This window comes from Cryptomeria japonica, chromosome 10 (assembly GCF_030272615.1).
Source record: "Cryptomeria japonica chromosome 10, Sugi_1.0, whole genome shotgun sequence".
NCBI lineage: Eukaryota > Viridiplantae > Streptophyta > Pinopsida > Cupressales > Cupressaceae > Cryptomeria > Cryptomeria japonica.
This window is the reverse complement of record NC_081414.1, coordinates 452,336,615-452,349,982: the sequence shown is the minus strand read 5'-3', so window position 1 is coordinate 452,349,982 and position 13,368 is coordinate 452,336,615. Positions and strand designations below refer to the sequence as shown.

Here is a 13,368-nt window from a genome sequence, read left to right as displayed (position 1 = left end):
TCCATGTTTTCTAACCTTTTAAGTAGCTCAACAATCAGAACATAGATAATGCCTCAATAGGGAAAGCCCTCACCTTCGCTAGGACAATCTCATATGGGATAGACGATTTAATCTTGATATTAGTTGTAATTAAATGCTTTTGTAATCTCTCTATTTGCCCCCATTTCCTTGCTGAAGTGCTGCTGCCCCATAACTCACATCCGTACAATACCATCGGAACCACAAGAAGCCCAAAAAGATTTTTCTTAGTTTTCCAATCCCTTAGTTCTGCTCTTCTGTATCTATTTTGGAGTGAGTATAAGGCTTTCCATCCTCCTTGGATCCTTTTTGTTCTACATGTTTCCCAATTGAGTTTATTGTGGAAATCTAGGCCAAGGTACTTATATTCATTGACCACTTGTAAGGTGTTTCCCTCAAAGACAAATTCTCTATGGACCTTCTTTCTTTTTAGGGTAAAGATCATGACCTTGGTTTTGCTAGTGTTCACCTGCATCCCCGCCTCTTGGCAAAATTGTTCTAGATCCTTCAAGTGTTCTTTCAAACCTTGTGCTGTTTTTGCCATTAAAACAAGGTCATCAACATATAAAAGCAACTTGATTACATAGTTGGTCAGATGAACTCCCCCACCCCTAAACTTGTCTATCCATTCCTCTAACTTGTCAATGTATAGCCCAAATAGGGTGGGAGATAATGGGCAACCCTGCTTGACCCCAATGTCACTTCTAAAACATTCTGATAGTCCCTGTTTTGTTCGTAACTTAGCCCAAACTTGGTCATACAATCTATGAACAACAACTCTATATTGTACTGGAATTTCCAACTCTTCCATTCTACTCCATAATTTGCCTCTAGGTACCGTGTCAAAAGCTTTTTTGAAATCCACAAAACAACAAAAGGCTTCCCTTCCTTGTTTATCCCATACCTTCTCAATCAAATGTTTGAGTGTTATGCAATGATCAATGGTAGAATACTTTGGTCTAAAGCCCGCTTGCCCATTCGCTCTCTTTCCCTCCTTTTTAGCCCAACTACTGATTCGCCTTTATATCATGCTCCCAAAAAGTTTACCGAAGAGAGGATTGATCATTATAGTGCGGTAATTTGAGGGGTTATTGATGTCACCACTTTTGAGCAAAGAGATGACCATGCTAGTTGACCCATTTGTTGGAAATCCATTTTGGATGACTCTATTGAATATTCTTTTGATGTGAGGCATGAGGATTTCTAATCCCCACCTTAAATGTTCTGCTTGTATGCCATCTATGTCTCGAGCTTTACCCACTACAAGTTTTCTAATTCCTTCTCTAATATTGTCTGAGGAGAAGAGTTTACTTCTTGATCTGATCATCAGAGGGCTATCTTTGTCTTGATCTCTCTCTCATATAGCTGCTTTGCATATTCTAGCCATTGAAGATTTGTGATATTATTTTCTTTGCCTATGTCTCTTTGCTGCAACTCTTTCCAAAGGCCCCTTGGATTTTGTCTCCCAAGCTTAATCAATTTTTTTCTTCTTGTTCACATGTACTCCTTTTTTTTCATTCTTACTAGTTTTGTATATTCCTTGTTGTTACCTCATATTTTGACCATTTTCTTTACTGCCTTACATTCTTCATCATACCATGGGTTTGCGGGGAAGCTATTCTTATTGTCCTTTTTAAGTCTAGACTCTTTGCATGAAAAAAATAAATAAATACATTTCCTCTTGCATGTTAGGAGAGTTAAAAAAATCAATAAATAAATACATTTCCTCTTGTATGTTAGGAGAGTTAAAAAAATCAATAAATAAATACATTTCCTCTTGCATGTTAAGAGAGTTAAAAAAATCTTACTCGTAAATAGAAATCTTTGGCCAAAACCCTTTAGGAAACCTAATTTAGACATGGCAGAATATTTGGACCAACGCAAGCTTGCTTAAACTCGCCAAAAAATGAGAGTCGCGGATGCAAAACTGTCCACGTTCTTTGTTTCCTCTCGCTTATTTAATTGAACGAAGACAAGGGAGGAATTGGAGTGGAACGAATAGTGTGCAGGCGCAGGGGACAGTCATAACCATAACCATGGCTTTGCCACTGGGGAAACTTGTCATTGTGGTGGGGGCAGGTAGGGTTTTCTATTTAAAAAAAGAACAATTATCCATTCTCGCTCTTCCATTTCTGTTATAATTTGTATGCAAGTATAAGAGACATTTATGAAAGGAAATGCTATGTAATTTAGGATGATTTTGAGAGTTAGATTTTTTAAAATTTTGCTACGGATTTTCACGGCGATGAAACTAATACATGAAAATCGAGGATACCTCGGGGTTGCTAGATCAATGGATCTCGATTCTACACAGAGCAGAGCTTGGAAACATATCATCATCTCTTTAGATACAAAAGAGTTGCCTGACTTAAAACCATATCTATGCTCTTCTTAGTGCTCTGTTTCAACGTGGATTGGTACTAGTGATGCTGTTATCTGATGACTCTCATGGTTTTGGTTTCTAGTTTCTAAACGAATTACAAGACAATACGTATCTTTTATCCACACTGAATTTGAAGTGCATATGAAAATATGTCAAAGGAGGAGTACCCTTTCGACATTATGTCTTAATGTTTGCAGTGAACGAATGAATTTTCGATCTAGATTGTGTATTATGGACCAGCAGAATCGATGAATTGCAACTTCAGCTTATATATTATCCACGAGTAGTTGAGAATTCATCCCTTGTTGATTTTGACGCAGAGTCGTAGCAGGGGTTCTCTATCACTGATATGAGCCCAACCGTATCTTACGGAGGGATTCTGAACTGAAAAAATAGAATCTGAATTTGAATATTCAATGAAAACAATATTTAGTATAATACTGTTTTACATTTTGTCTGTTTAAAGACCAAAAAAGCAATATTTTTAGTGAGAGTTCTATTTGTTTGGAGAGCACACAGAACTATACTTAGGTTGCTAAAACACGAAGAAATTTAACTGGAGTACTATTCAAGTACCAGTTTGGAAAACACATACAAACTTTCTTGAGAATGTATGGGTTCTAACACAGGCCAAAATAAGACTGGTTGTGGTACTTAACCAAGCCACAATCTTTGTCAGTTTGTGCACAAAATCACTTCCAACTAAAGCAAGTCCTATCTTGACATCTAAAAACCTATTTGTAACTAATGTTCTCACTTTAGCTCTTTTACCTTTTGCATTGGAGATGGCTAAACATGAAATGTCAACTGACAGAAAAGTGCCACAGATAGACTTAATTGAAAGCTTTGTTAACAAGCAAAAAATATTAAACGACCATCAAGTTTCTTAATGACCAACATTAAGCACCAGTAACTAATACTGAAGCATGTAGTCCTTGAATATACAAATATAAGTTTCAACTCTTCGAGCACACTCATTAAAGGAGTTTCCCTTGAGAAAGGAGTCCATACATTCTAACTGAGCTTTTATCTCACAACATTCCCACATCTTGCTTTTATTTATAAAGGGTCATTTTCATTCAGTAATTTCTTTGATTAGAAAATAAATTTGTCAATTTTATATGGGGAATTGAGTTTCTATGTGACCATAGGAAAACAAAGCAAACCAAAAGCAAAATACAATTTTCAGATAATCTCAAGTACACCACTTAACAAAATAAGGGCAAAGCTACAGAGCCAAAAGCAATGTGTTGTGAAACTGGATTATAGTTGCTTAAATTGTGGAGTCCAATTATAGTTCAACATTTGAAGCATGTTGTCCAGCTGGATTATATCATTATTGTTCCTTGTTTCCATCTTAGGGTCATAGTGCAAAACAAATTGGACATTAACATCCAACACAAGAATGGATAAAAAACTTAAAAACTAATTGCATGGATGGAAGTGTGCTTGAGTTCAAAATGAAGTGGGACACCCTTAGTTATTGCTTGCACAACATTGAGCGAAGCACTCTATTCATTAGTTTTTAGAATTTGCTACTATTTATCATCACTTAAACCTTTGACTTTGTGACACTATGCACAATAACCATATACTTGTGTTACATGCTTATTAAACAACCTTATTTTTTTCTTAGTTTTCCTTTCATGATTTCTTGTGTGCTATTTATTATGAGATCTAGAGTGAAGTGAGGTTGTAAATTCTAGGTTGGTTTTGTTTCCCTTGCTTACCTTGGTTCACGGTGCACACCACCTTTTGATAGTGCAGAGTATAATTTTATCTCTTGCATCTATTGTAGAGCATTTTTACAATTTTCTCCCACTTAGGGCATTTAAATTATCTAATGGCATTGAAATCAAACAATTGAGTTGTTAATTTTGAAGCAACTAGTCTTGAAGTGGCACATGATGGCACCACCTTTGAAGAAACCTAAGAAGTTTGTCTTAGAAGAGTTTCATGAGATGGAAGTTCGAAGACTCCTTTTGATGTTCTTGTATTGAGCCAAACTCTTGGAGGCTATTTTGTTAGAATAATTTACTCTAGAGCTAATCCAAGGGGCTCTTTCTCCTTTGCTTTGTGGAAGTTGACCATGTAGATGTTGTCCTTAGGCTATTTCCTTTCTATGTTCATATCTCATTGCTAGTTTTCCCCCAGGACTAGGGATTTTGTTGCATCAGACAAGTAGGCTCTTAAGATACCAATTTGGCTCAAGTTCTTCAAGTTGCCTCTGCCTCGTTGACCATTCCTACACCACATAACCTTATCTAATGGGAGGGTGGTTTGCATTGAAGCCGATAATTATTATTTGGCTTGCCTTTGCCTTGTTGAGTTTATGTGGAAATTGACTTTTCATAGAATCTCAATGAGTCCATTGAAATACAAATTGGCAATATGTACCATCTCCAGTGGGTTCTATATATCAACTTGCTTAAATGCCTACTTCCGGTGCCGATTCTTTAAGCATAAAATTAGTGACTGTCCTTTAGCTACCAACAAGACTAAACATGCTTCCATGACACAACCAAAGACCTTTCAAGCCCTTGGAGAATCCTCAAAAGAGGTTAGTAAACCCATATACTCTCAAATGCCACTTCGAATGGGCATGTTATCTCCACAAGAATTTAGTGCTATGTTTCAATGTCACCTCATTTCCACTAGAGGGTTATAGTTGGTCTCATAACCTTCCTTGTGTGGTTGAAGAAAGGGAATTTGTTCTAGACAAACAACATATGTAGTTTGAAGAGTTTTCTCCCAACAAGCACTATAAGTTTCTATTGAGTTAATACTCTATATTTCAAGGGTTGAACTTAAAGGGTATTGTTGATGTGTGTTTTATGCACATACGAACACATAATAAAATACCAAAGTATTTTACCCTCTCTTGAACAAAATCACCTCAGATGCTAAATATTTGATCAACTAAGATCGATTCCAAGGTTTCTACGGTCAGTTCTTGACATGTGGGTAACTCAATGGCTTGATGTGATATTGCTGTTTTCGCTTGGGGACTTACGTAATTGTTCGATTTGGGGATCTTTTCATGAATCTGGATTTGGAATAGGCATGTCGATGACTTAAGATTTTGCAATGAAGTTCCTATTTCTAATCTAACAAGGATCTCTAAAAGGACAAAAGGAATAGGGTTTAGGGACCTCTATTCTAAAACCTAGAATGCAAGAAATAGTGAACGACTCAATGGAATCCTACTAGGCAAGGTCTCACCATCAAATGAACAATTTGACACAAGCTTAGTGCAATCATCTAAGGTAAATTTCATAGATGTTCAAATTATCACCATCAAACACTGATACCATCAAGGCAATGCACAACAATGGACGCGCACTAATTGAAGTTAAGTTCAATAAAATTCCAATTGACCACGCAAGGCACACTTACAATCAGCAAGAGGCTAGTGGTATGGATTAAATGGATTCCACACAAATGCATTTATTAACTCTTTGATTCAATCTAAATACTTGAAACAATTTCTAATCTAAAATTCTAATCTAACTTGGAGGCAATGAGAACCACAAATGCATACAACACTTAAACAAAAATCACCAAACTTCAATGATTTATATTCAAATCTGTAGCAGGTAGAGGACAATTCTCAAAAATCTCCCCCTTACCAATGAGAGGCAATGCGGTATATATAGAGTCTCAAAAGAAATGAATGGCCAAGATTCGTTTAGAATTGAGGGCCAAGATCATGCCAACCCAGCCCTAAAGTTGCCCTAATTAGGGTTTACATCAAAAGGTGAACCACCAACATGTGATCCAATAGGATGATGCTGCTGATGTGTTTTTTATACACTTCAAACACATAATAAAATACTAAATGTATTCTATCCTCTCTTGATCAAAATCTTCTTGGATGCTAAATGATGTGATCAACCAAGACAACTCCAAGGTTTCTATAGTCAGGTCATGACGTGTGGATAGCTCAATTGGTTGATGTGATTGTTGGTAATCCAAGGGACTTGCATTGAATACTTGAATGTTTGAATGTTTGGATGTTGCTGGAACTTAGATTCTAACTACTTGTTTGGAAAAATAAAATGGGAAAAGGATAGGGTTAGGAGTCTAATCTAATCCTAAGAATGCAAGAGACAATGAACAATTAGGTGAAATTCAACCAAGTTTTGCTTCGCCATCAACGAACAACTCCACAAAACTAGTGCGATCTCATAAGGTAATCACGTGATGTTCAAATCACTATCAACAACAAAGATACCATCAAAGTAATGCATATCAAAGTGTGAATAGCAATTGAATTTAAGCTTATTTAAGAATTCCAGTTGATCACGCAAGGCAAACTTACAATCAACAAATCGCTAGTGGTATGGATAAATGAATTTCACTATTAATCATTCATAATTCCTTTCATTCATCTAATCAACATGAAAGCAAATGAGAAGTAGAAACCATGTAGCTTGTTGAAATAACACATTTCACCATATCTTCAATGAAAAGAGTGTATCCATTTACAAGTCTTAGCAACAATTTCTTCTTCTCCTACTCTATTCTAACTTCTAACTTCTAATCCATCTATTAACCCCTTCTTGAATTACAAACTATTCACCTTTACAAAATGAGAGAGAGAAGCCTTTTATAATGCTCTCTTTACAATGAATGGCCAGGATCAAAGCCCCATCAATGGCCAAGATTTTACAATAAAACCCTAATTAGGGTTTGTTAGAACAAACTCTTCTTAGCCAATGAAATAATTACAATAATTTGGACACATGTCCATCTTGATTTCAAACCAATGATAATTGAGGTTAGGTATCTTGACTTTTGTGTCTCCATGGGTGAATCAGGTACATTGAACTTGGACATGCTGACATGGAATCCTTTGATTGGTTGAGTGGTGACAAATATGACACCTCAATCGGCTTGGTAGACTTGATACTCAACATCACAAGCCTCAGCAGTGATGATGATGGGGGCATGTTCCCAAACTATATCATGTTGTTCAAGCTAATCCTCTAACTTTGATTAACTCTTCTGACTTGATCACACTGGATGTAAACTATGTGATGCCCTTGGTTGATCTTCCCTTGTTCATGCTATACTTGACTTGGAGCTCTAACTTCATTTCTTTTCCTTTGCATTGATTGAAGCCTCTTTGATCCTTTTACAATATTGAGTTCTTGAACATCTTGATGTTGATCCTCTTCACATCAAACCTTATGTTTGTCCCATATCCTCATTAGTGAATCCTTATCTCACTATCACGCTTTGAACGTGTCATACTTTATATTGATTTTTACACTTGCTTTATAGTGTCTTTCCTTGATGTGATTGTGTGATCTCTCCTTTACACTTTGGGGTATTGACTTCTTCATGTCGTCATGATGCAATGAAAGTTTTTGAATATCTCGAAATCCTTCTTGTGTAGTCACCTTCCTTGGTATCCTTGTGCTTGCTGATGAAATCCTTCCTCTTGAAGATATCCATTTCCATGTTTCACTTTGAAGTTGTGAGGATTGTTGATACACTTTATAGTATAGACATTCATGTGGTAGAATTCTAATCTTCCTTGGATCTTGGAACTTGACCTTGATCTCTGCTTTGCATGACTCGAACTTGGCCTTGATGTTGAAATCCCCTCCTGGAATACTGTTCTGATCTTCCTACAATCTGGCCCTTTTGATTTACTCCTTTGTCACCTGCAAGACAAACAAGTAGGTGTCAAACACACATAACACATACTTAATTTCATCCATCTTTTATCCCTTATATGTTCTGATTCTGTCTGATTTGTGTTTGCTACAGGTCTGATAATGTATGGAAAATTCACTCAGCTCTGTTCAGGCTTCTTTCAAAGTAGATTAAAATGTCTCCAACTTGATCTCAAGCCCCCTTAATCAAAATCGCCTTCCTTGATAAATGAAATGAGCAAGAAATTCGCTGGTCTTTGCTATCAAAAAATTGCAGTCCTAGATGTATTTCGCTGTGCCTTCAAGTGCTGATCAGAAGCGCCTAGGAAAGATTATTTGAATGACGCTTGAAATGAAGTAAAATACTCTCATATAGGCGCTATTTAGTGGGAGGATGCGTCTTCTCATCTTGACCTTATTAGGCCTACTTGCTTTAATAAATAAAATGTTTTATTTCCCTTGCTGAGCGCTTTATCCTCCTTCATATGATAGCCGACTTGTCCTTGCTTTTAAATTTTGAATTAAAAAGAAAATTTTTACTTCATAAGTGGGTCCCAATTTCTTCTTAGGTGGTGCTGACATCAGCCATATGCTTTTTGGTGTTTAGGAAGAGGAGAAGAAGTGTGCCGCAATAGGAAGGGGGTAAAGGAAGGTTGGTGGGGAGATGATGCCGCAAAGAAGAGGGAGCAGGGGATGTTAAGAGATATGTGCTGCGGTGGGAAGGGAGAGAGGGATGGTAAGTGAGAGATATGTGCCGTGGTAGAAGGGTGGTAAGGGATGTCAAGGAAGGAAGGTGCTGAGGGAAAGGGGGTGGTAAAGGATGTGGTGAAAGGAAGGTGCCGCGGGAGATAAAAGGTAAGGAAGGTCGGTGGGGAAAGATGCCGGGGTGAGAGGGAGGTAAGGAAGGTCGGTAGGGGATAGGATGTAAGGTAAGGAAGTTTGGTGGGTAAAGGGTGACATAAGGATGGGATGGGAGGTAGGTTTAGGCTAAGGAAATAAAGGGAGGTTTAGGATAGGATGTAGGTTAGGAAAATGAGAGTTGGGGAGTGAAGGTAAAAAATGAGGATAGGTAGGTGGGTAGGGAGGTTAGGATGGGGGTATAAAGGGGGTAATGAATAAAGTTTAGGATATGTTAGGGGAAGATATATAAGGATAGGAAGGTAAGTGGGTTAGAAAATATGGTTGATGAAAGTTGGGAGGTGTTGGAGCTCAAAATCACAGGTTGTTGAACCCTAAAAGTATGCCAAGCTTTATGATTAGACTCAACATCGAATTTGGCCAACAAACAGGATTGATGAAAAATGATCAAACTCCCTTGCACTTCTGGTTTTCGCAATACCAAGGCGGGTGTACCTTCAATGTGTTCAAGCAGATTATAATATCTTTAACTAAATCACCCTCTACTTCAAACCGACATGAATGTCTGAAATAGATAGTTGTGTACAAGTCTAGTTCCTACTCCTACCTCTAAAACTGAAACTGAAAATATATGTGAAAGCAATGTTTTAAGAATTTATTTTTTAGGTGATGAGTGCCTTCTATCCAATGGACAATAGAGTCAATCTTCTGCCTCTTTAATGGTTTTGCATCACTCTGTTAGACAATTTTTGCATTCACACCTTGTATGAATTTGTCAATTATTTGACTCCTTATATGTGTAGTGAATTTTTTTATTACTATGATTTATCAACATGAATTTAATTTCTCCTTGAGAGAACCAAGTAGACAAATCATACAAAGGTGTTGAAAACTCTTTGACCAATCTGAAATACCCTTGATATTCAAATTAATATAATAAGAAATCCACAGCATATAGGAATCCTCAAATAATCTTGATTACTTTAGCCAATATAATAGGTGGAACCAAATCTGAAAAAGCATTCAATTGTATTCTGTGCACAATATCAAGAAGAAAATAAATATTTACAAAAATATTAATAGTTACTTATGATGATTCCTCTAACTCCCCCTCTTTTCATGCGGTCTTGATTTCCCTTTAATAATGCCAAGGGAGTGGTTCAGACCGTTATAACCTTTGATTACAAAATTATTGATCTAATTATTTACCTAAATATAGAAAGACATAAAGTAGTTATGTGTTTCATCAATAAAATCAGCTAATCTTCAGCTTGTAAATATTTTTCTCTTTTTTGCTCTTTTAATTGCACTTTCACCTTTCTTGAAATCTTCCATGAAAACATTTCACTTTTGAGTGAAAAATCATGGCCTTGTAAAAAATTGGTTTTTTCACTACATATTTATTTGAGCACAAATTATTACCCACTGTCTGGATAACTGCTTCACTATTAACTAATTAATCATCTTGAAGTAAACCTTTTACTCCTCTTACTTTTATGAAATTATTTCATTCTAAATAGAAACATTCTCTCCATACTCATTTGGAATAGTTGCTCTATTCATTATACCCATTATGTGCTTTGATCTCTACTGTTGGCTTTGATATACAACATCATGCCTTCTTTATCAAAATAATTTCATCTTTTAATTTCATTTTCAAATTTACCCACCTTTGCAACTTCCGTAAAGATACATTCATCTTTGAGTGGATAATTTCATTTGATTAAATATTTTCCCCTTCCGTGAATAAAACTTTCCATATGACTTTCATCTTTTTTATTTAGCCCATCTCATTTAATTGAGCTTAATCCCCTGTCTATCTTCTTACAAAACATTCCACTTGGTAAAATTTTCAGTAACATTTTTGACAGCTCAAATGTTGTCGTGTCGTTTTATGCAGTGTTCAAGCATTTTGGGGCTTGCCGACACTTCATAATCACTCATAACAGCAATATAATTACTCCCAAAGCATAATAAAGGGTTTGGGCACCATTAACAAGCAATAAACCTCTGTTTGCAGCTGAAAAAAGACTTCAAAATTTAGCCTGAAAACAAAAAACGTGATTACTTTATTTTCTAGCACTGCTGCATTTATGTTTGATTGATTCCTCTTCTGATGTTGTATCGGCTCTCAATGAGTGTGCAAACATTGCCATTTGCTAGAATCATCAATTTTACCATTGTTGGAGCACTTTCTTGTTTCATATTTTAATTTTCCATTTGTTGTTGTCTGTCATAAATTTATCTAAGAGACTTCTCTTATCTAAGAGTCTCCACAATTGTCTCTTAGATATGTCATGTCTTGTAGATATCTAAGAGACTTCAAAATGTCTCTTAGATGAAACTTATCTAAGAGACTTCAAAATGTCTCTTAGACGAAACTTATCTAAGAGACTTCACTTATCTAAGAGTCTCCACAATTGTCTCTTAGATATGCCATGCCTTGTAGATATCTAAGAGACTTCAAAATGTCTCTTAGATAAAGTTCTTTTAGTCCTCTTTAGAGATTTTATTGTGAGCGTTTTATGAATCCCGGAGCCATGAAATTAGAGTTGCTCATATTTGAGGCCAAATCACAAACTGGGTTGCTCTTAGAATTTTGAAATTCAATTTTTTTTTTTTTGGTCAAAATTTAGCTTTGTATCATCTGGATTTGGCTTTGAAAACTAATCAAACCTTATCATTAAACTTTGCAACTTGGACCATCATGTAGACATTTGACCCAATAATGTACAACAAAAAACATCTCTGATAAATTCATTTTGAGGTGCAAAATATTCTCTGTCAAAGTCGGCCCCCAAAGCTGTTTTGACATAACACTGTGTTGCAAACAACCCAAAGCATGAAAAGTTGGAGCTTTTAATAAGTATCACATGGAGTCCGATGACCATGAAAATTTGCAGGTCTTTTACATGGAAGTGACATAAGTATGTGTGCAAAGTGGTTTGGCATGATGATCAACAGGTGTGGAGAAATTAATTTTCAAAGCTGGTCTTTCGCAAACTTAGGAACACTGTGTTCTGCAAAACTGAATAAATTGCATAATGTATTCATTTTGAAAAGCTATCAAATGAATTGCCAAGACTCCAAAAAATTGTATAGTTGTTCATTGTGATATAGACAACAACATGTACTGATTGGTTTGGCTTGAATGTCTTCTGGATGTAAAATATTCATCTCCATAGAAGGCTACTTTACTAGGTATTATGAACATCAATAGTTGAATATTGAAAATTGCATTTGGTTTGGGTGTTGAAAAATTATCAAACGAAGTTTTGGGATTATGAAAATAGGCAGAGGTGTACTTTATGATAGGAACAATGGCATGGAACAATTGGTTTAATGAGAGAGACTTTAAGTAGTGAAAATTTGACTCACAAAAGTGGCTGCTTGAAAATATTACAATATGCAAACTGTAAACTTGATCGGAGACCCTAAAATTTGATAATAAAATTGTCATGTCTCACTTTAGGGGGCTAAAAATGGACACATAAACTTGTTAAAATCATGGAACACTGAGAGGGGGGGGGTGAATCATTGATCTACTGAATATCAAATCCACAAACTTATTCTTTATCCACTGGCTAGCAAAGCATATTAAAAAAGAACATAAACATGCAACAAATAATCACAGATCCACAACACCAAAATTTTTACGTGGAAACCCGGAAAGGGAAAAACCACGGTGGGGCTGGTACCCACAATATTCATATACTATGGCTAGGAGTACATAAATATTACATAGCTGGGGAATGCACTTGCATTCAGGCTCACTGCCTAGAGGTCATTGCTCGATTACAATTGCCCGGAAGGTTACAACCTTCAGGGAAGTCTCATTGACTTACAATTTGATTACAATGAGAAAATGCAATAAAATGAACTCTCAAGTAGCATCAGATAATGCCAGAATGAGTTCTAGTTAAGCACTAAATCTCTGTCTGTCTTTGTTCTGCTAAATACTCTGTTTCTGTCTTAGTCAACTACCTGATTATCTATTAATCAAATGCGCACGTGAAACTGCGCTCAATCGCACCAAAACTGATCACCACACATGTATTACACTGAAAACCAATTGCCAAATTGATCTTATATATCCGGTCTTAACACAAAAATAATCTTCTTCAAGTCGACTTCAAGAAGTGTAACGTGTAGTTCCAAGTCGGCCTCAATCTCGAACACAAACATAGCACCGGACCAAAAAGGTGTTTTCACACGCTTGCTAAGGATCTTCCCATTCACCAAGAACACGAGATAAACCACCAAAATTACCGCAATCATTGGAAATCGTTCCAGACCAAAACATTATCGAGATACCTTGTTTTACCGGTTAACTGCCTACCGGTTAACTCCAGCTTTTGGATAAGATGAATCACAACCGTCGGATTGAATCTCCAAGAAGAGTTGCCATCAATGACAACCCTAGACCAATAAGCAACAACCGGAAGT

General features: G+C 36.3%; 1 protein-coding gene across 3 annotated transcripts in view; it reads left to right on the top strand.

The window, feature by feature from the left end:
• The first annotated feature begins 1,846 nt into the window (after positions 1 to 1,846).
• The window catches only part of LOC131067529 (uncharacterized), a 126,368-nt gene continuing 114,846 nt past the window's right edge, over positions 1,847 to 13,368 (top strand). For 2 of the 3 annotated variants that reach the window (XM_058002566.2, XM_058002565.2), the window contains exon 1: positions 1,847 to 2,097. In XM_058002566.2, coding sequence (XP_057858549.2) covers positions 1,938 to 2,097 — 160 coding nt within the window. In that variant the 5' untranslated portion in view covers positions 1,847 to 1,937. The remainder of the gene's footprint in view (positions 2,098 to 13,368) is intronic. The other variant, XM_058002564.2, reaches the window with a different exon arrangement.